Source organism: Halichoerus grypus, chromosome 4 (genome assembly GCF_964656455.1).
Source record: "Halichoerus grypus chromosome 4, mHalGry1.hap1.1, whole genome shotgun sequence".
NCBI classification, from domain to species: Eukaryota; Metazoa; Chordata; class Mammalia; order Carnivora; family Phocidae; genus Halichoerus; species Halichoerus grypus.
In genome coordinates this window covers 68,889,882-68,914,836 of record NC_135715.1, presented here as the reverse complement: position 1 = coordinate 68,914,836, position 24,955 = coordinate 68,889,882, and the positions used below count along the sequence as shown (strand labels likewise).

General features: G+C 39.0%; 1 protein-coding gene across 15 annotated transcripts in view; it reads left to right on the top strand.

Moving 5' to 3' along the window:
• The window catches only part of FRY (FRY microtubule binding protein), a 425,755-nt gene that overhangs the window by 298,311 nt on the left and 102,489 nt on the right, over window positions 1-24,955 (top strand). For all 15 annotated transcript variants that reach the window (XM_078070487.1, XM_078070483.1, XM_078070485.1 and 12 more), the window contains 12 exons: window positions 1,357-1,464; window positions 9,338-9,596; window positions 10,907-11,089; window positions 13,467-13,553; window positions 15,718-15,977; window positions 16,411-16,600; window positions 17,231-17,355; window positions 19,663-19,720; window positions 20,575-20,666; window positions 20,957-21,129; window positions 22,232-22,392; window positions 23,580-23,690. In XM_078070487.1, the coding sequence (XP_077926613.1) occupies window positions 1,357-1,464; window positions 9,338-9,596; window positions 10,907-11,089; window positions 13,467-13,553; window positions 15,718-15,977; window positions 16,411-16,600; window positions 17,231-17,355; window positions 19,663-19,720; window positions 20,575-20,666; window positions 20,957-21,129; window positions 22,232-22,392; window positions 23,580-23,690 (1,807 nt within the window). The remainder of the gene's footprint in view (window positions 1-1,356; window positions 1,465-9,337; window positions 9,597-10,906; window positions 11,090-13,466; window positions 13,554-15,717; window positions 15,978-16,410; window positions 16,601-17,230; window positions 17,356-19,662; window positions 19,721-20,574; window positions 20,667-20,956; window positions 21,130-22,231; window positions 22,393-23,579; window positions 23,691-24,955) is intronic.

Here is a 24,955-nt window from a genome sequence, read left to right as displayed (position 1 = left end):
CCCTGCTCGGTGGGAAGCCTGCTTCTCCCTCTCCCACTCCCTCTGCTTGTGTTCCCTCTCTCACTGTGTCTCTCTCTGTCAAATAAATAAAAATTCTAAAAAAAAAAAAAAAAAAACCACTGTGCAAAGGCTCCTTCTCTTTCCATGCAGAAAGGACTATGGAAAAGGACAGAAAATCACCCTATAACTTTCTGCAAAAATGGAGTATTTGAGAAGTCAATGTATATGTTTTATTTTTCACATGAACAGTTTTATATTCATTCCTAACAAAGTTAAAACAAAGCCAGGCTAAAAAGCAAAACTGCTGTCTGGTTATAGAGAGGGTGGATTCTGCTTGCTGCATTTCTATTCTGACCACAGTTACTATTCCAAGAAAGAATGACTTTATTCTACTTTGCATTTTCATCATTGTCTTTGTGTCCTACAATAGCATTAATTTCTTGACAGTTTTATATTTATTCTCAGAAGACTGAATTATCAGAATTTAAATATATTATTATGTTGTTATGTTAATATGTTGTTATATTTTATCACTTAGGTTCTTTGAAGGATTTGATGGGTGGTGTAGTTTTTTCGTAAAGGTTTTGATAAAATATGTGGTTAAGAATCAGTTACCTATTTAAACAACTAAAAATCGAAATAATTTGTCATAAAATGTAGTGTTCCTTCAGATTTTACAACAGAATGTAGAAGACATTAATTATCTTTAAGCATTCATATTCTCAAGACAATAAAAAGAGAGAAGGAATCTCCATAGAGGTCAGACTCATCAGAGTAATTTTAAAACTCTAAATTGAGTGCACAACTATATATGTTTCAGGATTTTACTTGACATTATGAAAGACTTATTTTTGGAAGCACTTAATTTTTTAAATGACAGTGGGGACCTCCAGGGGAGAAGCATAACTCACTAGGGAGAGAAGCTTCCAGATGTCATGCTTGTTAGAGGTGCCGTTCCTTGTATACACAAAAATCCTATTTTTAAATGCTGAGTGTAGGAATGACTGCACCATATTTGTTACATGCTGATGCATTTAGGCATGTTAGTGCATTCAGTATTTTAAGTGCAGTCCACAGGGACCAAAGCCCATGGAACCCAACTGAATGGCAAACTGTATGGTAGAATACTGTTGACATTGGCATTTCTCTTTCTGGATGTATACCTCTAAGAATCAAATCTTTGTACATTCTCTTAGAACTGGCCAAGCTATAAAGGTCATAAACATTTGAGGGTAATATGCAGTAAACACCACACAGTGATTCAGAAGGCATGGATTCTAGTCTTTTTTCACATACTTGATTGATTTTTTAAAAACTTTTTATAGCCTTTGACCTATGTTTGTTTTCAAATTCTAGGGGCGAGAGAAAGCCAAAAATAGATCTTTTCAGGACCTGCGTTGCTGCTATCCCCCGACTGCTTCCTGATGGAATGTCAAAACTTGAACTTATTGACTTGCTGGCTAGGTAAGTGAGAACTGCCGTGGGTGTATTTGATTAAACTGATTGTAATCCTTTGTCATGAGTCCTAAAAAAAAAAAAGAATGATTATTAAAAATTGACAGATATTTACTAAATGAGGCATTATTCTAGGTACTATGTATAGGTAAGGGGAAATAAAAAAATGGTTTTTGTCTTTTTCCCCATGTTCAAGGGGCTTAAAATCCAATGTAAAAGCGAATACGTAAGCTCATAAGGTAACTAACAATCCAAGGCCTGAAATTGTGCAAACTAATGGCACAAAAAGTGTGATGCGTGAGTTCAGTGGGTAGAGGGATTACTAGGGACTGAGGAAGTCAGCAGATCAGTCCTGGGAGAAGGTGGAGGTTGAGATAGGACTCAGAAAGGAAAAGCATGACATGAACAAGAGCACAGGGGTGGGGCCGGGAAATGAGGAGATGAATCTGCCTGGAGAAGAGTTCATTCAGGGTCTGATTCCCAGTCTGACGCCCATAGACCCCCAGGGGGCCAAGAAGGTGGGTAACAGGGATCCTTAACTAATTTTAGTGCTTCAGAAAGCTTCCAAAAGCCGTATATGTATCACCCTCCCAACATTGTCTATGAGAATGCACAGTCCAACTAGAACCTCAAGTTAATTTGTTTTAAGTGAAATTATGTCGTTAGAGTGAAATAAGTGTCATTTTTCTCGTGTTGGTATGAAGTTCTAGTTGATAGTTATGTGTGTCTTTAATTTAAAAATCAAAAGTGACGCTACTTAAAAGCAATTTAGAATATGAAATCCTTAGAAACATGGGGCACATGAAGGGAATAGAATGAGGAAGAACAAAATCATCCTTAATTTGAAAAAAGAAAGAAAAAGAAGGAAGGAAGGAGAGAGAGAGAGAGAGAGAAAGAAAAGAAAGAAAGGAAAGAAAGAAAGAAAAGAAAGAAAGAAAGAAAGAAAGAAAGAAAGAAAGAAAGAAAGAAAGAAAGAAAAGAAAGAAAGAAAAGAAAAAGAAAGAAAGAAAGAAAGAAAGAAAGAAAGAAAGAAAGAAAGAAAGAAAAAGAAAAGGGAATTTAGAAAGCCAATGATGAAAAGACCTAGAAATAAGACTGGAGAGATAGGGGCGCCTGGGTGGCTCAGTCTTTAAGCATCTGCCTTCAGCTCAGGTCATGATCTCAGGGTCCTGGGATCGAGCCCCGCATCAGGCTCCCTGCTCAGCGGGAAGCCTACTTCTCCCTCTCCCACTCCCCCTGCTTGTGTTCCCTCTCTTGCTGTGTCTCTCTGTCAAATAAATAAAATCTTTAAAAAAAAAAAAAAAGACTGGAGAGATAGATTTTCAGCTAATCTTTACTATTAGCTGAGGCATTTGGACCGATGGAGTTTTAAGTGAGAGAATAATATGATAAAAAATATTTCAGGCTGGTTAATCTGATAATGGTGGAATAGAAGAAAGCCCAGAGAAGGATAACAAATATTAATGTTGACTGAATGAAAGATGCATTATGCATGACCTCATTTGCCCGCATTCGCTAGCCCTCGGAGAGCACCCTTCCCATCAATATCCAAATGAAATAACCCAAGCCCTGGTCCCACGTGACTGCAGACCACCCATGGCCGCCCCATGGCTTCTGAGTATCTCCACGGAGCACCATGCTCCTGGTGATCGTGGTCATCATGCCCTCTGCTCTGGACGGCCAGTTTGGACTCCTGTTGATCACTCCCTGCTGTCAGTTAATATCATTTGTAGCCACTGCCCTCCAAGCGTAGACACAGCTGTCCCTGTCCTCCTGCCGGTCACCACTAGCACAGGACGGTGCTGGCTTGTGAGGTTGACTGTTTCAAGCCCTGGTGCTCTCTGACCAAAGCTGTCCACCCTTTTAGCTGGCTTTGGTCACTGCTACCTGTAACCCCTTCTTTCCTGTCATCAGCAACCTCCATTCCACGTGTCCTTCTTTCTTCCATTCCATAGTTTAGGACATATTTTAAGAAGATTATGAAGTTAAAAAAAGATTTGCAGTCTAGGATTTTGCTGTGGGCTAACAACCAGAATGTGAGCGAAGAACACATTCATTGGAAGTGGGGAAGCAGTGGAAGAGAGGGAAACATAAGCCTGGATCACAAAGGGGCTTCAGCTCTGGGTGAGAAGATCTAAAGAGGAGCAAAGGGTAGATTTCCAAAGAATAAGAAACATGGTGATTTGGGAGTGGGGGAAGCTGAGGAAGAAGAGGCTAAGATACTACAATATTGAGTGTCCCAAGATGCTGGCAAAGCCAGAGAGTAAGGAAATGCTGAGAGGCAGGTGTCAGGTGCCAAGGTCACCCAGAAATGTAAGAGCAGCCCGTCCCTGTGCCAGGGATAGCGGCGGACGAGCTGTGTGAGTAGGAGTCCAGTGTGCACAGAAGGGGGGTTGCTGAGTGAAGGGGCTGGATGTGGCAGTGAGAAATTAGGGGACAGAAGACCGTTCCTCATGGCCTGTGAGCTTCCAGAGTATGGAAGAGCACCATCTGAGAGATTTGGAGGAAATACCAAAAAATGGGAATGAAATGGAATCATTTGGAAATCCTCAATTTTGTATCCCTGCTTTTGCCATTTTACTAGCCATGTGACCTAGACAAATTATTTAAGCCCTCAGACGTTTTTCCTTGATAAAATTGGAATAATACTGGGGAGCCTGGGTTGGCTTAGTGGGTTAAGCATCTGCCTTCGGCTCACGTCATGATCCCAGGGTCCCAGGGATCAGGCTCCCGCTCAGCAGGTAGTCTGCTTCTCCCTCTCCCTCTGCCCCTCCCCTCACTCCTGCTCTCTCTCTCTCTCACTCTTTCTCTCTTTCTCTCTCAAATAAATAAATAAAATCTTTTTTAAAAATTGGAACAATACTGCCTATTTCATAAGATTGTGGAGAAGGCCACGTGTCATAGACATGCGCTTTGGTTAATCCAGGGGAAAATGTGTCAGCAGGGAAAAAGCAGCTATCAGTTAAACTGAAGCAGAAGGAAAGTTCGCTGATGTCGGTGAAGTTCTAATTGGAGATGATTATGTGCACGAGGCCTTTGAAATACTAAGTTTTTTAAATGTCACGCAGTGTTCAGGTACAGCCTCTGACACTATTTTGCTGTGACTGTGTGGGAGACTCTTACCCCTGGATCACTCTGATCCCCAAATCCAGTGATGCCTGGATCTGCAGACCATGGTGCCAGGCATGCCAGAAGGGAATTCTGTTAGACATGGTTGGAATGTCAGTGCTATTTATGGTGCATCGTGTTTATTATTATGTACATTCTGACAAAGCTCAAAGCAATGGGTACTGTTTTTATGAGGGGAAAGAGCAAATAAACATTCTTGAGAGTTCAAGGCTTAGAAATCAAGAAAATGACTGTACTTATATGGGAAGCCCGTGAAGAGGCCTTTTCCATAGACTTTAAAAGAAGCTGGAGGCTGTTCTCCCCAAGGGAAAGATAATGGAGTGCTCGACCTACACGTTGGGTCCTGTTAACCTATGAGAAAAATGAGCCCCTTCAGATCTCCTTGAGAGGATCAGAGGACAAAATGAAGAAATTCAACAGCAATAAATGTGGGTTTCCAGTCTGTAGGTACTTTATTCCCCCATAGTCCACTCACATTTGGACTGAGTTGACTCTTGAGATGATATACAGTCTAGTCAGAGAGGTATGAGACCTTTTAGTTCAGATGCTTCACGGTTACATCCATGGTACATTTCTACTGGAGAAAAACTTGGTTTTCTTTATTTTTTAAAAAAAGATTTTATTTATTTGAGAGAGAGTACAAGTGGGGGAAGGGGAGGGACAGAGGGAGAGGGAGAAGCAGACTCCCCCCTGAGCAGGGACCCTGACGTGGGGCTCGATCCCAGGACCCTGGGACCTGACCTGAGCAGAAGGCAGATGCTTAACTGACTGAGCCACCCAGGTGCTCCTTGGTTTTCTTTATAACTGGCAAAATAAGACCAACATTCATGCCAGCTCTCTATCCCCAACCCCCAGCTCAGTTCCCTGAATAAGGAGTTTCAAGGATATGTCCCACATGACTGTCCCCAAGGCCCCTTCCCAGCATTTCAAGTAATGGCTAAAGATCACAGACACTCTAACTTCAGACTTCTTAGTGTGTTTAGCATGACAATGTTGTATGGAATGAACTGGTAAACCCCTTTCTCCAAGTTACTACATTTTTTATTTTGTGTATTGCTCAGCCCACTTTTAATGGCCAAGTGTGAGGAATCTTTCTACTTAGGCTCCATGGAAGCTCCACAGGCCCTCCTGACATCACGATAAGATCCCTGGGGAGGATTTCCTTCCTGCTCTCACAGAGCCTGCCCTTCCCAGTTGTCTGGGTGCTCCCAAGATTCTCCACATAGGAGGGGAGCTTACTTGTGTCCTTGGCCATAGGCATCGTTTTTCTCTGACTGTCCTCCCAGGTGTTTCCTGCTCTGTCCCTTGACCACAGGAAGGACCTTTCCCTCAACGGTCTACAGGCTCCCATCCTCTGTCACTTCCCGCAAGACTATATATTCACGAAGGGGTTGCTGTTCAGCTTCTGCCCTCCCCTTTCAACAATTTGTCATGAGGTTGTGAGAATCAAATAATGCATATAAATAATTTCACATAGTGCCTAGAACACAGTAAGCTCTCAGCAAATGTTAGTTATTATTTTTAGGCATCTTTACATTTGAATAACAGATTATGCCATGATGTACAACGTACAATGCGTTTTCGTGCACACATTTAAGCTGAGCACACATTTATTCCTATTTTCAGAGAAGGAAATTTGAACTTCAGAAGAGTAAAGTCGGTTGCCCAAATGTACAGAATATTCCTGCAGCCAAATGGCAGTGACAAATGTCATTGGTTTGATTCAAAGTGACAGATAAACACTATTTATGCTGTGTTTCCGTATAATTTGTGGCAATTTATGAAGTAATGCACACACAATTCCACAATCTTCTGTGGTACCTGAAAACTATTTGTCATTAGCATTTACCATTCGCTTTTCAGTATATGTCTGTACAGTGGAAGGTGGTTGGTGGTTTTGAGTAGCTAACTGAGAACTATAGTCTTAATTGCATATATTGCTTCAATAAACCACTTAATCTTATTTCTTCAATCTATTTTATTTTAATTGAGATGCAGTTCAGAGCACTGTGCATAGATGGAAGTTCATTCTTTCATACCTGCAGAGAAGACATTCCAACCACTTCTGGTGAACTATTCTGGTGAACTATTCCAAAGGCTAACCATCCACCTGTCAGCATATCCCTCCTTTTGGAAACCATTGTCTCCTGGGCTTCACTATAAAACCATTTCTCCCTCTGCTGCCCTTGGTGATATTACAGGACAGCGGGTTCCTCACCTCTTCCTAACAACCATTTGTTTATCCTGCCACAGTTAAGAATGGGCAGTTTCTCCTAATGGATCTTTTTCTTCTGAATTTGGTTTGTGAATTTGAAATCACTTCCTTCTGACTCGTGTACCTGTACACAACAAAATTATTCAAAAGTACTAAGCTGATCCCATGTGAATCTGAAGCTCACCTTTATGGAAGTATTTTCCACTGGAAGTCATCTATAGAAGCTTATTCTCTAAAACATTCAGGACCATAGATAGGTATAAATATAATAAATAGAAATGATGAACTTAAGATGGGAAGATGACTTCAAGTGTTTTTTATAAATTAGCATTTTTTGTTTGTTTGTTTTTTATAAACTAGTATTTTTAAACCATGGGCTGCAAAATGACTCAAGGCTGTTGTTTATAGAGTAATGTTTCCTCCCAAATGGGTGGGCTTTAGGCCCTTTACCCCAGCTTCAACTCAAATTTTGTGTTATACTTAAAATTTGGGGGAAAAAAATATAGCTGCTGATTAAAACACGAAGTTTGTAAATTCCTGCCATAGACAGTCCTTAATTGGAAGCCCAGGGTAAAAGCCTCTACATTTTCCTTCAGCAACTGTGATCCCCACAAAAACTTTAGACTTTGTGGGCTAAGTCTAACCTGAAGAATCAGCTTAGATCTTCCTTCTCAGCAGCTTCCTAGAACATCACTTGCTTTTGGAACAGGAAATATGTTTTCCCTGACTTGATATATATCTGCTCATTAATGAGCTTTATGCCTGGTTTACAGTGTCAAATTTGGACCAGTTAGTGTGCTTTATGCTTCAGAGAATAAGGAAGGTGTTTGCTTTTCAAGTTTTGAAATCATGTTTATTCAAAAACATAGGACTGTACCAGACTTGTTTAGATTAAGGGTTAGAAGTCCTGGGCTGGAATCCTAGACTTTGAGGAAGTTCCTACACAGTCTGGGTCCAAGTGTTTTCTTCCCTTCATTGAGGGTACTATCTGCCCTGTTTGTGGGGGCCCCCAGTGACTCAGCCATTTTCTTCTCTGACATTGAATGCCTCCGGGCCGCTGAGTGCTGGAAATTCTATCTCTTCAGTGTCTTTGATCTGTTTCCCTTTCTCACTACTTCTCTGCCTTGGGCCAACCCCCCCCCCCCCACCAACTTGTTGCCTAAGTCACTGCAGTGACCTCCTAGCTGGTCTCTGCCCCAACTCTAGTTGCTTCTCCAAGGCATCCTCCATATTCCTGCCTATTTTTTGTTTCAGATGTGAATCTAATCATGTTATTTCCCCTATATCTTTCAAGATAACAGCTCATTTTTTTTCTAATAATAATAGCTACCAGTTACTGAGTGTTTGCTACACACTCAGTGTGATGGTACATGCTGCATGTGGGTCATCTTCATGAACCTCACAACAAGTTTATGAAATGCAAGTATAATTATTGTCCCCGTTTCCCAAATGGGGCTCTGAGGCTTAGAGAGATTGACTAACTAGCACAAGGTTACATAGCTAGTAAGTGACAGAGGCAAGACACTGAGCTGGACATTCTGATTCCAGAGCACACACCCTTAACCCCTTCCCTAATGTATTGCCTCCCTGGGTGGCCTGCAGACCCTTCACTGAGCTGCCCCTGCTTCCTTTCTAGCACCATTTCACTCCTTGCTCCTGCAAGCTCCCCAGCCAATAGACACAGCCCTACTGAATTCCATATCCGAAGGGGTGTGTGTCCAAATCTCAGGAGGTCTCAAAAATATTTGTTTCTTAAATAAATGAATAAAAGAATCTATAAAACATGATGTTAACTGATGGTTCATACCAATGTCATGATTTAATATTATTATGGTATTATAGGTTATACCACCAATACCCAAGTTGACTTGGGTTTTCTCAACCTTGACACTATTGACATTTTGGTCTAGATAATTCTTTGTTGTAGGGAGTTGTCCTGTGCATTTTAGGATGTTTAGCCACATCAGTAGGTTCTGCTTACTAGAGAGATGATGGAAGCACTCTCGGAGTTGTGACAATCAATAATGTCTCTAGACGTTACCAAATATCCCTTGGTGAGGCAAAACCAATTGCGGACCATTAATCTAACCCTTAATTGCTCATTTTCACTGAACTTCTGGATAAGTCCCTTAGTTTCTCTGGTACTCAGTTTTCTTATCCTTAAAAGTGATAGGATTTGATACTAATTTATTCTGTAGTCAACATTGTATTAAAAAGTATTCAGATATCGCTGAATGCCAGGTAATATTTTAGATTCCATCCTGAAATGAAAAAAGGACATTAGTGAAAAACTAGTGAAATCTGAATAAAATCTGTAGTTTAGTTAATAGCATTGCACCCAGGTTAATTCCTTAGCTCTGAGAAAAGTACCCTGGTTCTATAAGGTGTCAACATGAGGGGAGCTGAATGAAGAATAGACGAGAGGGTGACCCATTCTTGAGACATGAATAAAAGCAGAGAGCTCTATTTGTTCCATCACAAATCTAAAAGAAACATTAATAAACTAAAGGCTTTTATTGTCTTTTACTCATTTCACAGGCTCTCTATTCATATGGACGATGAGCTGCGACATATTGCACAAAATTCTCTTCAGGGTTTACTTGTTGACTTCTCAGACTGGAGAGAAGATGTACTATTTGGCTTTACCAACTTCCTACTTCGGGAAGTCAATGACATGCATCACACGCTCCTTGATTCATCCCTGAAGTTACTGCTCCAGCTGCTCACCCAGTGGAAACTGGTCATACAAACTCAAGGAAAAGTCTATGAACAATCCAACAAGATCAGAAATTCAGAGGTGATTTTCACACTCTTCCCACCAATTTATATTTCCTAATATAGTATATGTGTAAATAAGTTGCAGCTTGGAGAACCTTTGGAGTTCTTACTTCCAGCTACCTAGGAAGTTTCTCCCTGGTGGTGGCCCTTAATTTTTCCAACTTGGGTAAATTGTGACCAAGAAACTCAGGGTTGATATACCATCAGGTTAGATTTGTTATCATTCACCAGGCCATTCAGAGAGTGGAAATTGCTTTTTTCAGAGAATTATGATTATAAATCTCTAAGAGCAAATGACTGTAAGCATGGATATAGAGCCGGGTATGGATATGCCTATTGAGCTGGATATGGATATGTATATAAAAGTTAGCTGCCCACCAGTTGTTTTTTAATCCTAGCCTACAACATATTGGTTGCATTGTCCAATATCCATAGAGAAGAAAATGCAGTCTTATGGTTTCTTTATTCCTTCCCACCTCAGTCCTAAATGCTAAAAATGAATGACAACATTTTGAAGAGCAGGTTATGGAGAAGTTGTCAGAGGAGAACAAGGGCAGTGGTGAACTTGACATTGGCAATGAGCAGATGGAGACAGGGCCTGGCGAGGGAAGAGCACAGCTGAGATTCTGAGGAACATGGAGGCTCAGGGGAGTACAACAGCACTGGGGGAACGGCCAGGATCCCCGATCCTAGATCATTCCTGTTTCCCTGTGTTGTACACATGCCAAAGGATGATAGGTAGAAAAACAAGGGTTATGTGAGCTTGTCAAAGGAAAACTGAAACGGATGTGGAATCTGCCCTGTTGTCTGGCTTGCTTTCGCTTTAGAGCTACTTCGTTGTGGCTTGGGAACTTTCAGAACCCACCTCATAAATGTTCACACACCTAGATTAGAATCGAACACAAGAAACTAGTAAGTACGTGTGGTTAGAAAGTAAATGTTTGAAAATTCAATTGAATGGTCTCCACAAGTCTATAGGGAATCTGAGTCGAAACAAATGAGGCCACTTTGACTCAATTTATAGTGTCATCTCAAATGGTATATGGATGGAAGCTGGTTTGTTCTTATTAATGTTAATAGCCTTTGGAAGTTCTCTCTTATCAGAGATAACAGATGGTTGATGGTATTCCAAAGTAACAATGGGTCGAAAGAAAAAAAGGGATCTATGATCTGTCATGAATAATAATGAATTTACAGTCCTGTCTGGTTATAAGTCATTGCAATTTAATATTATGAGATCACATGTGCCAAAAGATGCACATATGAGTAGTTTCTTCTTCTTCAATTATTATTTTTCTGAATATAGAATGTGTTCTTATTGCCCGACAGCTGATTGCAAATGGCTCCAGCCACAGAATTCAGTCGGAGCGGGGCCCCCACTGCAGCGTGCTTCACGCTGTGGAAGGCTTTGCTTTGGTTTTACTCTGCAGTTTCCAGGTGGCCACACGCAAACTGTCCGTTTTAATACTCAAGGAAATTCGAGCTTTATTTGTTGCCCTGGGTCAGCCTGAGGTATGGATTCTCCTTCTGAATTTTCTAATTCATTTCTTTCTTTTGAAGTTTAGATTAAAACCTGTGAATAATGCATTACAAGTTTATGTGCCTCCATGTCACACATGATGTCAAAAAATATTCACCATGGGTTTTTGATTATGAAAGAGCACTCTTGATCTCCAAGAGATATGTCATATATTCTGAGAGCAATAGAAAAGCCATTCCTGATTCTCTAAGAGGTTGTCCTTGGTTAAGCAGTGAAGAATTTTAAGATTAAGTCATAGATCATTTTCCTTCATAATGTTCAGCATATGTCAAATTAAGAAGACATTATTACGTTTCTATTAGAGAATGAACTTGAAAAAATAATGAGTTCCATTTTAAATGATCAAGGTATCAAACAGTCTGGCTAACTAAAATTTGTTTAATTTCAGTAATCTTAAAATTACAAGAAAATATGTCCTCTCGAGACAGGAGAAGTAAGCCAATTATTAAGCATGATCGGCCAGCTAATGTCTGCGCTTGGTCAAGGGCTATATGCCCTTGTTCAGATGTTAAGGCTCATCACCTGCCAGCACAAGTGACCAAACCATAAGTTGCATAAGTTGATGAAAGAAGGACCAGCTTGTTATGTCACATACTTCAGAAAAATGCTACTTTCCATTTTCCTGTTTTAAATCCCTGCACTTGGTTTTCCGATCCACAAAATGGTCATTGTCTTTACCCAGTATTTTCAAATTCATCACAATCCTTTCTGTTCACTTTTCTTCAGATGGCTTGGTGATATATTTTAGGACATCTGTGGTATCTGGTAAATGGATATCCAAGACATGCTGTATTTTGGTAAACCTGCATTAAATCTCTAACTCTGATAGGAATGATAATCATTACCGTGGACGTGTCCGGCATCGTGCTGTGTGCTACACATAGTATCTCACTTAACCTTCACAATAACCTAAAAATTAGTAGTATTTTACCCACTGTACAGATACAGAGGCTGAGGTTTAGGGAGATTAAATGCCTTAACCAAAAGTCAACAGGGAGGACATGACACAGCCAGAACTGAAAGTCAGATATATATATACCTCCAGAACCCCATGTTCTTTGTAAAGTACAGTTGACCATAATTGTTACATTAGTTTCAAGTATAAAACCCGTGCTCTTAATTTCTATTCCAAGACTGTGTTAAGAACACTTCTCATACGTTGCTCTCGTCTACCAGCCACAACTTTGTTTTTGTACAATTTTTTTTTTTTTTATTGAGGTGTCATTGACCTACAAGATTATACTAGTTTCAGGCGTACAACATAATGAACCTATATTTGTTTACACTGTGAAATGATCCCCACCATAAGTCCAGTTAACATCCGTCACCATACAGAGTTACAGAATTGTTTTCTTGTGATGAGAACTTTTAAGATCTCTCTTAGCACCTTTCACATATGTAACACGGTATTATCACCGATAGTCACCATGTCGTACATTATATCCACGTGACTTACTTATTTGGTAGCTAGAAGTTTTTACCTTTTGACTCCCTTCACACATTTCACCCACCCCACAACCACCAATCTGTTCTCTGTATCTATGAGCTTATGTGTTTTTTTTCCCAGCCACAATTGTTTTGTAACCGTTCTCATTCATACATGAATAATGGTATTCCAAGACTTTCCTGTAAGGCTTCTAAAGTAGATAATTTTATAATTCTGAGCTTCTCTATAATAAAGGGTGGCAAACATATACATATCCATATATGGATACACACACATGCAAACACCCACACACACACACACATATATATGTAATATGTACACTATTTGTGTAGAAGAATTTTCCATAAGATGCTCTCTCCCATACTCTGCAGTTTGCTTCTTTTACCAAATAGCTGTACACAACAAAGATACCACAGAGTGTGTGGTCAGTCTCCAGTGCACTTTCTTTGGAACTAAAATTCAATCGCAGTCAACAATTTATCAGTTATTTTAGCAGAGGAGTGACTTAAGCAAGTAGCCTTTTAGTGGTCCGGCAAGGCATATTCTTCTGGGGTTTCCATCCCTAAAATTTCATGACAACATGAACCCTCTGCTGGATGATGTATGGCACCGGTGTTTAGATCCTTGCATACATGTGCAACTTATTGAAGTTCAAGTCCATGTCTTTTCAGTACAACGTGAAGTTGGAGCTCTAACCATCTTCCACTGAAACTTGAAAGATTAAACTCAGAATCACAGGGAATTTTATCTACTACCTTTCACCATCTTGGCACTCACTTTTCTGTGACAAAACCCTTATCACTATCTTGCAAGCTGTTCTGCTTCATGTACCAAACAAACGCAGTGGGGTGGGTGGGAAGGATTCTTTTTCCCATGGAGAGTAATTGCCCACCCTTTTACAGGACGATGACAGGCCTATGATTGATGTCATGGATCAGCTAAGTTCGTCCATTCTCGAAAGTTTCATTCATGTAGCAGTTTCAGATTCGGTAAGTACTGATTCCTAATTGTTCTCAAGTGTAAGCTCCGGACCTATCTGAAAAAGAGAGACAAAGAAAAATGATGTGGAAGAATTCTGGGGTTTCGTGTCAGATAATAAACTGACACAACAGTGCTTGTGAAAACAAGACAAGGTTTTCAGATACTAGCTTAGGAAATGTTCAGATAAAGTTCAAACAAAATTTGAACCTTAGGAGTATAGATATTTTACAAACAGCAATTTCAAGAAGAATTGCTTAAGATTCTTTAACTTTAACTCTTTATTTATCATGCTCATATCATGCTCAACACCATTGTGTAACTTATACGTGATGCTTTAGACAGTTTACAGTGTGCTTTCATATTTATTATCTTTTTTGACCCTCCTAGGTACTGAAACTCAAAAAATATTAAGGGGTGGGGCCATAGTCACACAGAGAAGTGTTAGGGCCCGGACTTGACCCTAGTTGGACTCCGAATCTAGGACACCTTTATCTGTCAGTCAAATACATTCTTCCCTTTTTAAAGAGCATATTGGCAACTTTCAATTTCCTGAACAAATTGAAGGGAAATTGATACTGATATTAATTATCTGATTTTTTAAAAAATCAGTCTAGTGCAGGAAGGGGACCTGGATTAATTTCAGCTCACTAGCTGAAAAGAGGCAGTGCAGATTGGGGACCGTTCACAGCATCCACATTGCTGATGCCCCTTGTATCTTCTTGTCAAATAACTATAAATGAATACAGACATATCTGACAAATAGCTATAAATGAATACAAAGCCTTTTCGTGGTCTCTTTCTGAGACTGAGCACTACCTTTAGTGGCCCTGTTCTTGCTTATGGATGTAGTGCTAACGATCATTCCTCAAACTATTAAGCCAGGCCGGGCAGACTTTCACAGTGATATTGCATAACCCTACTTCTTTTAGAAATTCAGTTTGGGTTAACATGGAATGGAGGAATCGAGTTTAATTGTCTTATAGCCATATTTTCTTTGCCTGCAGATGATATTCATGTGATTATGTTCTGTTTATCAGGATCAAAATCTTGAGCCAGGGGTTACTAGATCAGCAATACAGCACTTAGGAAGATACACAGAAAAGGGAGAAGTGGGATGTGCCCACTTTGTACCAGGTGTTTCTACGTTCCTTATCTCACTTAGTTCACCTAAAGATTAGGTGAGATTAGCATTATAATTCCCAAGTCATAAATTAATATCTCCCAGACAGAGACTCTGGGATGGTCGGTACTCTTCCCAGGTCACAAGCTTTGGGTGGAGCCTGTGTTGGAATCTCCTCTCTGGTTCTGGAGCTCAGGCTGTGCCCCCCTAGAGCCCATTAACCACTGAGATCACTAGTGACGCACCCGTACCCAGGGGAACCTGTAAACCCAACAGATAATAAGGATCATTTTAACTGCCCGACAGTCATAAAGGTAATTGTCTCTCCTGGTACCACTGCTGAATTATTTGAAACTTGGTCTTCTCTAAACTTTGATATTCTGGACTTAAAAGAGAATGACACATACAAACTTATATGAGGTATAGATCAGAAAAGTTTTAGAATGTAGTATTGTTTTGGCTTGATAACACAGGACAAGAATAAGTAGGTCCCTTACCTCAAAGATCATCTGTGAAATGCCCTTCATAAAAGGGATTGCATTTTGCCATCTCCCTAAGTCAAAGGGAAGGTAGTTTAGTCCAAGTAAAGATAAACAAGATTATGGCTTTTAAAAGCCCAGGATACTAGTTACAGGGATAAAAACACATTGATGAATCTCAGAAGGTAATAATAGCTTTTAAAGAATTTTAAACGGCAAATCCAGGGTCGAGTTTAATTTAACTAAGGCCATATATTTTTCAACAAATATTTAATGAGCAGCTTCGGTGTCCTAATGCACAGTGCTGTGTGACGTTAAAACTGTACGAAATAGGACCCATGTCCCTAAACTCTGCCCTTCAGCTGCTTGCAGCCCAGCATAGGACACAGCAGTGGCTATAAACCGACATCCTATGTGGTAGGTGTGGGAAGGGTGTTTCAGATTCAAAGCCTGGCCCGTTGCAGAGGTGGTCAGGAAAAGCAGTATGGACAAAGGGGCTTTTAGGCTGAGCCCCAATGAGGACATGTAATTTACTGTTGAGCATTGATTCATTGCCTACTTCTTGCCCTGCAGGCAACATTACCGCTGACCCACAGTGTGGATCTGCAGTGGTTGGTGGAGTGGAACGCAGTCCTGGTCAATAGCCATTACGACGTGAAGAGCCCTTCCCATGTCTGGATATTCGCTCAGTCGGTCAAAGACCCCTGGGTTCTCTGCCTCTTCAGTTTCCTGCGGCAGGAGAACCTGCCCAAACACTGCCCCACAGCCCTCAGCTATGCCTGGCCATACGCCTTCACTCGGCTCCAGTCCGTCATGCCCCTGGTAGACCCCAAGTAAGGGAATTGTATGTCTTCCTCGGTGTTGTTGATCATTTGCCCTCTTACATTCTCCTTTTATCTAACAGATTGGCATATTATAATCCTCTCTAGTTTCTGTGTTTCCTAATACAGACTCCTAAACATGGAGTAAAAACTGGTCAAAAGTTCTTTTTTTTTTTTTTTTCTTGTCCAGAGTTCGTTTTTTCTTTTCCTTAATAATCCCCAGTATAGACTGTCAGACCCTTACTGGTGAAAACAGTCTTCAAGTTCTATTCAACTTCCCATCCAGTAGAGACATTCCCTGTCCAGATTGTTCTTAACAGCATAGACAAGCCTTGACAGAGAGTTGTTCAACTCTATTTGAGCCCTTCCTAGGATCTTTATTTAATAAGTGATATTTAAAGTCCAGAACTTACTTTCACTCCTGTTTTCAAATCCATATTTCTAGTAGCCCAATTAATGCCAAGAAAACCAGCACTGCCGGCAGTGGAGACAATTATGTTACCTTGTGGAGAAATTACCTTATTCTTTGTTTTGGAGTTGCAAAACCCAGTATCATGAGCCCGGGACACTTAAGAGCGTCCACTCCAGAAATCATGGCGACCACACCCGATGGTACAGTGAGCTACGATAACAAGGTGACGTGACATGCTTCAGAAGAATTATTCTGTAAGGTTTTTTTTTAGCTTGTTTGTCTAGAGTTCACAGTGCACATTGCACTGTGCCTGCCATCTGGAGTCTGTGGGATCAGATTTTCATCCTACACATTTCTAAATTCCATTGAGCGTTGATGTGCATAATTTATTATTCCTCCCTGACAAGTGGAGAACTGAAGATAAAGAGAAGTTAAGAAACTTGCTTAAACCATAGAGTGACTTATATTTATTAGCGCCCTGAGGTTTGGTTCCTGCCCTACAAACCACGTTTCTCTCACTCTTCGCCAAGTATTTGCCCTTAAACCATGCCTTGATTAAATGATCTTGTTAAGAATGGTTTTGTTGACTTAATTGGTTTTTTTAAAAAAAAAAGAAGACTTATGATAAAAATATTCTTTAGAATTTGTGTCCCAGGTGAAAAATGCATTCATTGCGCTGTTTTGAAATTGATGTCTGTCTGTGGTTTTTTTTTTTTCTTTCTTTCTGAAATGATGGCAGTGCTTTGGGATGTGGTTTAGTACTTTGAAACTGTTATAATGGAATCATCATTTGATTAAAGGAAGCATCAGTTACCATGTTACCTCTTTTTCACTTTTAATCAACTTGTTTCAGGCCATAGGCACCCCATCGGTGGGAGTTCTGTTAAAGCAACTGGTGCCTTTGATGAGACTAGAGGGCATTGAGATCACAGAGTCCTTAGTTTTAGGATTTGGAAGAACAAATTCCCTTGTTTTCAGGTACGGTCATCTCAATGAGGTCTTCTAAATTCATTCCTGCTGCTGCTCTCATTAATTTTTAGTTCCTGTTTTTAACTTGAGTTTGAGTTTGTGTTTGCGTGTTGGCATGTGCCTGGGGAGTTTATAGGCTTTGCGCCATTTCCTTTGTGTCCACTTGGCTTGACGTGCATGGAGCAAGCATCCTCGTGACTGCCTTCGCTTGTCCCCTGTGGTCCTTGCAGCTTTGATTTGACGTCTCAGATTTTATCTCATGTGCGCAAGCTTCTTTTAGAGAACCATAAGTGAAGATAATTCAGTGTCCATCGCCAGTGAGCCAGACTGTTCAGAGGCTTTGCTGTCAGAACAATGAGGTCTGCTCATCGGCCGTTTATAAATGCAAGGCTCTCACAGCTTAAGCGTTGACAGAACCCTTTCAGGAGTATTCTGTTACACTGGGCCATCTCTTTAGAAGGTGCTTTAGCTGCCTTAATAGGACCATCATGTCTCACTTTCTGGATTCCTTACTCATTTCACACCTTTAATCAAATAACCATTCCATCTGAGGCAGTGTCAAAGCCTTTTGAAAGAGCCATCATAAAGTCTTAGCTCGGGCTGCCTCCGGAGACTTCAGCAAAGCAATGAGCGCCTATAAGCACAATTAAAATCCTGACTTTTTTTACAGAGATAGAAAGGGAAAGTTCCAAGCATCTGCGAGAAACCCTATTTGAAAAAGAAAAATTAATGAGACATTTTAGAGGCCATTGAAAAAAAAATCCGTTACATTATTCACATATACAGTCAGATTTTATTCTTAAAAAAAATAGCGAGTTCTGATACTTGAGTGACAGCTAACCAGTGTTTTACTCCTTACTACTTAAGTAGTTAAGACAAAGAATCATGTAGAAATACTACAGGAAAATAAGAAAAACAATTCCTGGAATTACCTAACATTCTTTCCCAAAGAGCCTAAGAACCTAACATTCTTTCCCAGGGACATGTGCTCTTGTACATCTTACCCCCTCAATATTCCTCAGGGTGGCTAAGATTATATAATTTATCAGCCATGTGGGTCTGGAAAACATAATGTCTCTGGGCCTCAGTTCCCTCACCTGTAAAATTGTTACAATAAATAAAAATAAAACATATCTAATAAAAAAGAAAAATTATTATAATTTTAGAATCAATCTTACAGAGTGACTGAGAGGATTAAATGTAAAAATGTATGAAAAAAATAAAAAAATAAAAAAATGTATGCAGTAAATATTCAGCAAATGGTTGCTGTTGGAGGAGATCATTAATACTATTTCCATTTCTTTGATGAAGAAATGCTGGCATCTGTGTTAGAGAAATCTGAAATGGAATGCAGGTTTTCTGTCTCTCGGCACAGAATGCCATGAAGTGTACCTTCCTAACTTCGGATTTCCCTGGAGGATGATGTCTAATAGCACAAAACATCCAGCCAGAATATTGCAAGGTGCTCAGGCATAAAATACTTGGCAGCAGGCTAAAGCTCATAATTTTGTTGTCTTGACATAGCAGTTCATAAATTATTTCCCAAAGAAGACAAATAATTAGATTCACGGATAGAAAGCTGAGAACTGGAGATAATGGGAACAAGTGAAAGATAGATAGATAGATAGATAGATAGATAGATGATAGATAGATAGATAGATAGATAGATAGATAGACAGACAGACAGATAGATGATCAAACTTATTTTTACTTCACTAGAGAAAAGGTTTTGATGAAAACCTCATTATTATAATACTTGCCATAATTTGCATTTATCCTATAGCTCAAATAAGGGGTTTATCTTTGAACCTCCAAAAACACTTGATTTTAAAATCAACTATCAGTTCCCTGAGCACAGATCCCAAAAATAGTGCCATGACAACTGCCCCCGTCTCTTTTGCTCTAGTTAGACTGAAAATGTCTTCTGTGAGGGACTCGATTTTATCTTCATCCCCACTGCCTGTAGTAAAGTGTTTTGATTTTAAGAGTCACTTACAAAATATTGTTTGTTTTAGCCATTTAGAGAGGGTCTTTTGCCATAGAGGACTCCAGAACAGGAAATCAAAATCAAGTCAACAAATATGTATTGAGCCAAAATTATATACGTAACACTGGGATGAAAACCAGTAATACAAAGCTTAGGCCAATACCTAGTTCTAGTTCACCATGTGACTGAGAAACAGAAAGGCCAGGGGGCATTTTGAGGTCAGAAGCAAAGTGAGAAAAGTACATGACTTAGGATTGAATGGATATATTTGGTGACAAACTTGGTGTCAATAATAATGAATTTCAAATCTTGACATTTTTCCTCCATAGAGAATTGGTAGAAGAACTTCATCCATTAATGAAAGAAGCTCTGGAACGAAGACCAGAGGTAAGATTTTTAATTTAAATACTTCATGCCTCAGTTTATTTGGACAATGGTATAAATTTAGATCATACTTAATGGTTTCCCCTAAAAAAAAATACAAACACCCAGAATGCTTTTAACAGTGAATCTTAATATTTTAAATTTGTTATTTTTATTATTGCTCAGATTTGAGTATTTAGTATAATACGGTTCCTATTTTAAAAGATTTTGTTCTAAACTCATGAAGGCAAAACAACCTAGATAGTCCTATGTATGTAAAAATATTACGTCCTTTTGCAGGAGGTTTGAGTTGATTGAATTTTGGGTTTTAGCTGGTTTACTTATTCTTTACAAGGAATTGGGTGGTCAAGAATATTATTTGTTTCATCTGGCGTAGGAAGCATTTTCCTCAACATCTTCCCTGGCGTGAACTCTGAAAAGGACAAACTTACAATGTATCAGGATAAAAAATAAAGAATACTTCCCATATAGTAGATAAGATAGAAGAAGTAGCTGAATTTTAGCAGTGCAACTTGCATGACCAGAACTGGTGGGATTCTTTGTGTCCACTGTCCCTTTCTGTGTTTCAGTGACTCCGTCTTTCAGTAGATGCTGGAAGCATCTAGGAAATGAGGCTGATTAGTTCTCAACATTGCCACCTTGTAAATATTTATTGACCCACTTAGGATCTGTTTCTTTTAGAGCCTGTAATAGCAAGCATTTTCTCTAAGGATTTGGAAGAAAGAAAAATACCCTCGTCTTTTATGTTTAGGAAATTGAAAATAGCTAGATGATGCTTTTCTTTAATACAGTTTCCCAAAGCAAAGTTATTATTGTTTTGCCCACGTGCATAAATGGTATTACCTCTTTCTACACAGAATAAAAAACGCCGAGAACGGCGGGACTTGTTAAGGCTACAACTACTTCGAATTTTTGAGCTTCTGGCTGATGCAGCTGTCATAAGTGACAGGTAGGGTGAAAATTCGAATGAGTTCATCTCTCCTCAACACTTTTTGTCTCTCTTTCTTCCTATCTTTCTTTCCTTTTTTTTTAAATATGTTACCTTTAACTTTTACTCAGAAAAGTCCAAAAAAGCTTGTTGTTGTTTTTTCATATTTATTTACACTGCCCGTGGGTCAAGAACAAATTTAGTGTGCGAGTTCGGACAGTGAATCTTATTTTCCATGAAGCATTTACTACTCTGACATAAACACTAATCATCTGAGAGCTTAATTTTTTTTTTTTTTTTTTAAATTCCAGCACAAATGGAGCCTTAGAACGGGATACTTTAGCCCTTGGAGCTTTGTTCTTAGAATATGTGGATCTGACCCGCATGCTCCTAGAAGCTGAAAATGACAAAGAAGTAGAAATTCTTAAAGATATCCGGGCACATTTTAGTGCGATGGTCGCCAACTTGATTCAGTGTGTACCAGGTACAGCGATGCATCACTGTGAAGTCCCTTCGTGCTTGAAAAATCCTTTGTGTTCCTCACTGCTCTGCTTTCCTCTTTCATCCTACGGGCCTGTGTGCAGGTCTGGGACGGGGTCCTTCATTTATTTTGAACTACTTGGGAATACACATGGGAACAGATTGTGGTAATTCAGCACAGAGTTGGAAAGGCAACAAGAGGAGTTAAATTTGGCTTTGTGCTTATCCCATTATTTCTATTCTTTGTTTGGGTTCCCATCTGAAAATGAATCTATGCAATCTCCAGAGGAAGGAAGTAATTCAGGGAGAACATTCACGAAGGCTTCATTTCTTCCTTCTCATTGTGCTCGTCTGTGAACATGTGATCCAGCTCCACAGTATTCCTCCTCTTGACTCTCCAAGCAACCCATTCTATAGAATTCTATACAGCTTAGTAAATTATACTATTGAGAGGTTTGGTTTTTTTCCATAGAGCAAATGGGTATGAAACCTTTTCATCTAATAAAAGCGTAGAGAATAAAAATAGCTGGCCAGTGTGGTATAAAAATTACTGTATTTAAAAATGTTGACATAATTACAAAAGGTCACAGTTCAACTCGTTCTACTTTTTCCATTATTTTGATGTTGCAAAACCTTCTTCTTACCAGTCCTCCTCCTCTTGGAAGACCCTAAGTTAAGATTTGAGTGGACTTCTTCAGTTAGAATGTGTTTGTTTCAAATGGAGGTCTATATATTTCACAGTACTTTCAAAGACGGGCGGCAGCAGTCAAAAGAACGTTTGCTCTGTGAGAAGCAACTGAGTGGGAGGTATTGCAGTTTTCCTCGACATTGATTAGAAAGTGGTGTCTGCCGGTCCACTTTTTCTTTCTGCTTCCCACTCTGGACAAGGTGTCACCGACTACAGCATGAGGAGAGGACTCTACACTTAGAGAGAAAATTAGGCTTGCCTTCTTAAATGCTCCTTTCATTACCTAAAGAAAACTCGAGTTAGGAAATAAAATTACTCCTTTTCTCAAAATGTAAGAATCATGTATAATAGTGACGTAAACTGTATTCACTATACTTTTCAGTCTAGGAGACTCTTAACTCTGTGTTTTTCTCTCTAGTTCACCACCGAAGATTTCTCTTTCCCCAGCAAAGCCTGAGGCATCATCTTTTCATCTTATTTAGCCAGTGGGCAGGACCCTTCAGCATTATGTTCACCCCTCTGGATCGCTACAGTGATAGAAATCATCAGATTACAAGATACCAGTATTGTGCATTAAAGGTAGGGCAACTTTGTGTCGGGGAATAACTTTTGTCAGACCGTCTCTCCTTAAATTAACAACCTTTCCTTAAACTAACAGCCATGCCTTAAATAAGGTTAAAGTAACTAATATGACATGATAAAATATACGTGCACATGCAATACACACACACACCCAGAAATATATAAGCTGATTTTTTAAAATTCCAAAACATACGCATGTCAACATAGACAGATAGTTGTGTATAAATATGTACGTATTCCAGTTGGGCTCTCAGTTTCAAAATACAAAACTTTTCCCAGCTCTCACTTTTATCTAGTGCATGAGAACCACATGGTTTTGCTTATTTACCTGTAAGTAACTACCTTGTCAGTTAGCTTTACAACCTGCAAGATCTCTATGTTACCTCAAATGCAGAATCCACCAAAAGCCACATTCCCTTTTTAGTCTCCTATTGTAGAAGACTCCCCAAAATAAATTTCCACAAATAGGGCTATTCAAAAATTTCACAAGCATGATTCCTTACAGCCCAATGACCTTTAGAAAACTGTGTATCGGCTCTGTCATATATACTGGAAGTTTGCTGACTCTCCAGTTGACTCTTGCCTCAGTGAAGCTGATTTAAACCATGGCCCTCATAGTCATGGCGACCTACTAATTACAAAGTGAATCAAGATCGCCCCTTCTCTTGTATTCCCTTGCTTGCTCTCCTCCTCCAAGTAACTAAAGTTTATATTCCTAATTTTTTCCTTTGATTAAGAATCATAATTATTTATTTCCATGTTTGCCATGGTTTGTCAATTTAGTACATTAGTCAAATATTTGTCACCAAAGCAAAACTTGAAAAGCTGTATTTACCTTATAAAGCAGAACTTATTCACTTAAAATCACTGAAGGTAAGTTTTAAATACTGTGAAACGGTCATTTCATTGGTATCTTAGTCTTTCATCGTAAAGATTTGTTATCATCATAAAGTTTTATGTCCATGAAGTTAAATATATGGCTTTTAATTCTTATTTAAAAATCCAAAATTGGGAATCTGGTCCTTTTTATTTAATCTAGTAAGGAATACTTTACCATCTTGTGAAAATAACTGCTTTAGAAGACCCTCATCATTTACAAATGTGGTAGTTATGTTTTAGGGAGTCGGTTGTGTGTTATTAGATCATTGCCGGTTTCGTTCCATGTTGGGTGGTTTCATTATCAGGCAATGTCAGCGGTGTTGTGCTGTGGCCCTGTGTTCGACAACGTGGGCCTTTCCCCGGATGGCTACCTGTACAAGTGGCTTGACAACATTCTGGCTTGTCAAGATTTACGAGTAAGTATTAGCCAAAAATACATTGTATTTATTTGTTTGTTTGTTTGTTTATTTTGTGTGTGTGTGTGTGCGCGCGCACACACAACACAGAGACTTATACTTCTGTGGCTGATTTGAAGATCATTCTGTGAACAGTGCTCATGCACTTTAGTAACCTGATCAAGGCTGATCACCCTAGACAGAATGATCTTCAACCTCAGCCACAGAAGTATAGGTCTCTGTGTTGCACACATTACACTATGATGCATCAGGATAAAAAACACAACATACTTACCAAGTTGGCCATCAGCTGGGCCCGAAAGCAAGTCTCCATGAAGATCATATGATTGAAATGACACAGACTATTTTCTCTACTCACAGTGACAATAGGCTAGTAATCAATAAGAAGAAGATAATTAAGAAACGCTCTTCCAGATAACTAGTGAGTCAAAGAACAAATAACAATAGAAACTGAAAATTATTTTTTACCTGAAGAATAACAAAATACTACATACTAAACTTGTGGGCTGTAAATAAAGCCTTGCTTAGAATGAAACATATAGCCTTGATTATATATATTAGAAAGAAAAAAGACTGATCATCAATGACCTAAGCATCCATCTCAAGAAGTTATAAAAAGAATAGCATATCAAACTGAGAAAAAAGTATAATGAAGGGAATAATAGAGATGAAAGGAGAAATTAATGAAAAAGAAAAAAATTAATAGAGATGATAATTTAAGTCAAAAGTTGAATTTGTTAAGACTAATATAATTAATTCATGGCAAGTCTGATCAAGAAAGAGAAAAGACACGTGTCACCAACATCAGAAATATAAAGGGGACATCCCTACAAATGGTAGATATTAAAAAGAAAAGACAACATATGAACATATTTGTGCCAATAAACCTGAAAATTTAGGTAAAATGGACAAATTCCTAAAAAAAACACAACCCAAAAAGGAAAGAAAATCTGAATAGTCATATAAGAATAAAGAAATTTTACCTGTAATTAAAAGTATTCCTACAAGGAAAACTTTAGGACCAGATGGCTTTACTGATGAGTTTAACATTTGAGGAACAAATTGCATCAATTTTATACAAAATCCATAAAGAGAAAACAGCTCAAGAAGAAATACATCCCAACATATTTTATGAGACCAGCATAACATTATTACTAACACCTGCCAAGGATTTAACGGGAAAAAAAATTAAAAGGCAATTTTATTCAGGAGCATAGATACAAAAATGCAAATAAAATATAAGGAAATTGAATTTGATGGTATAT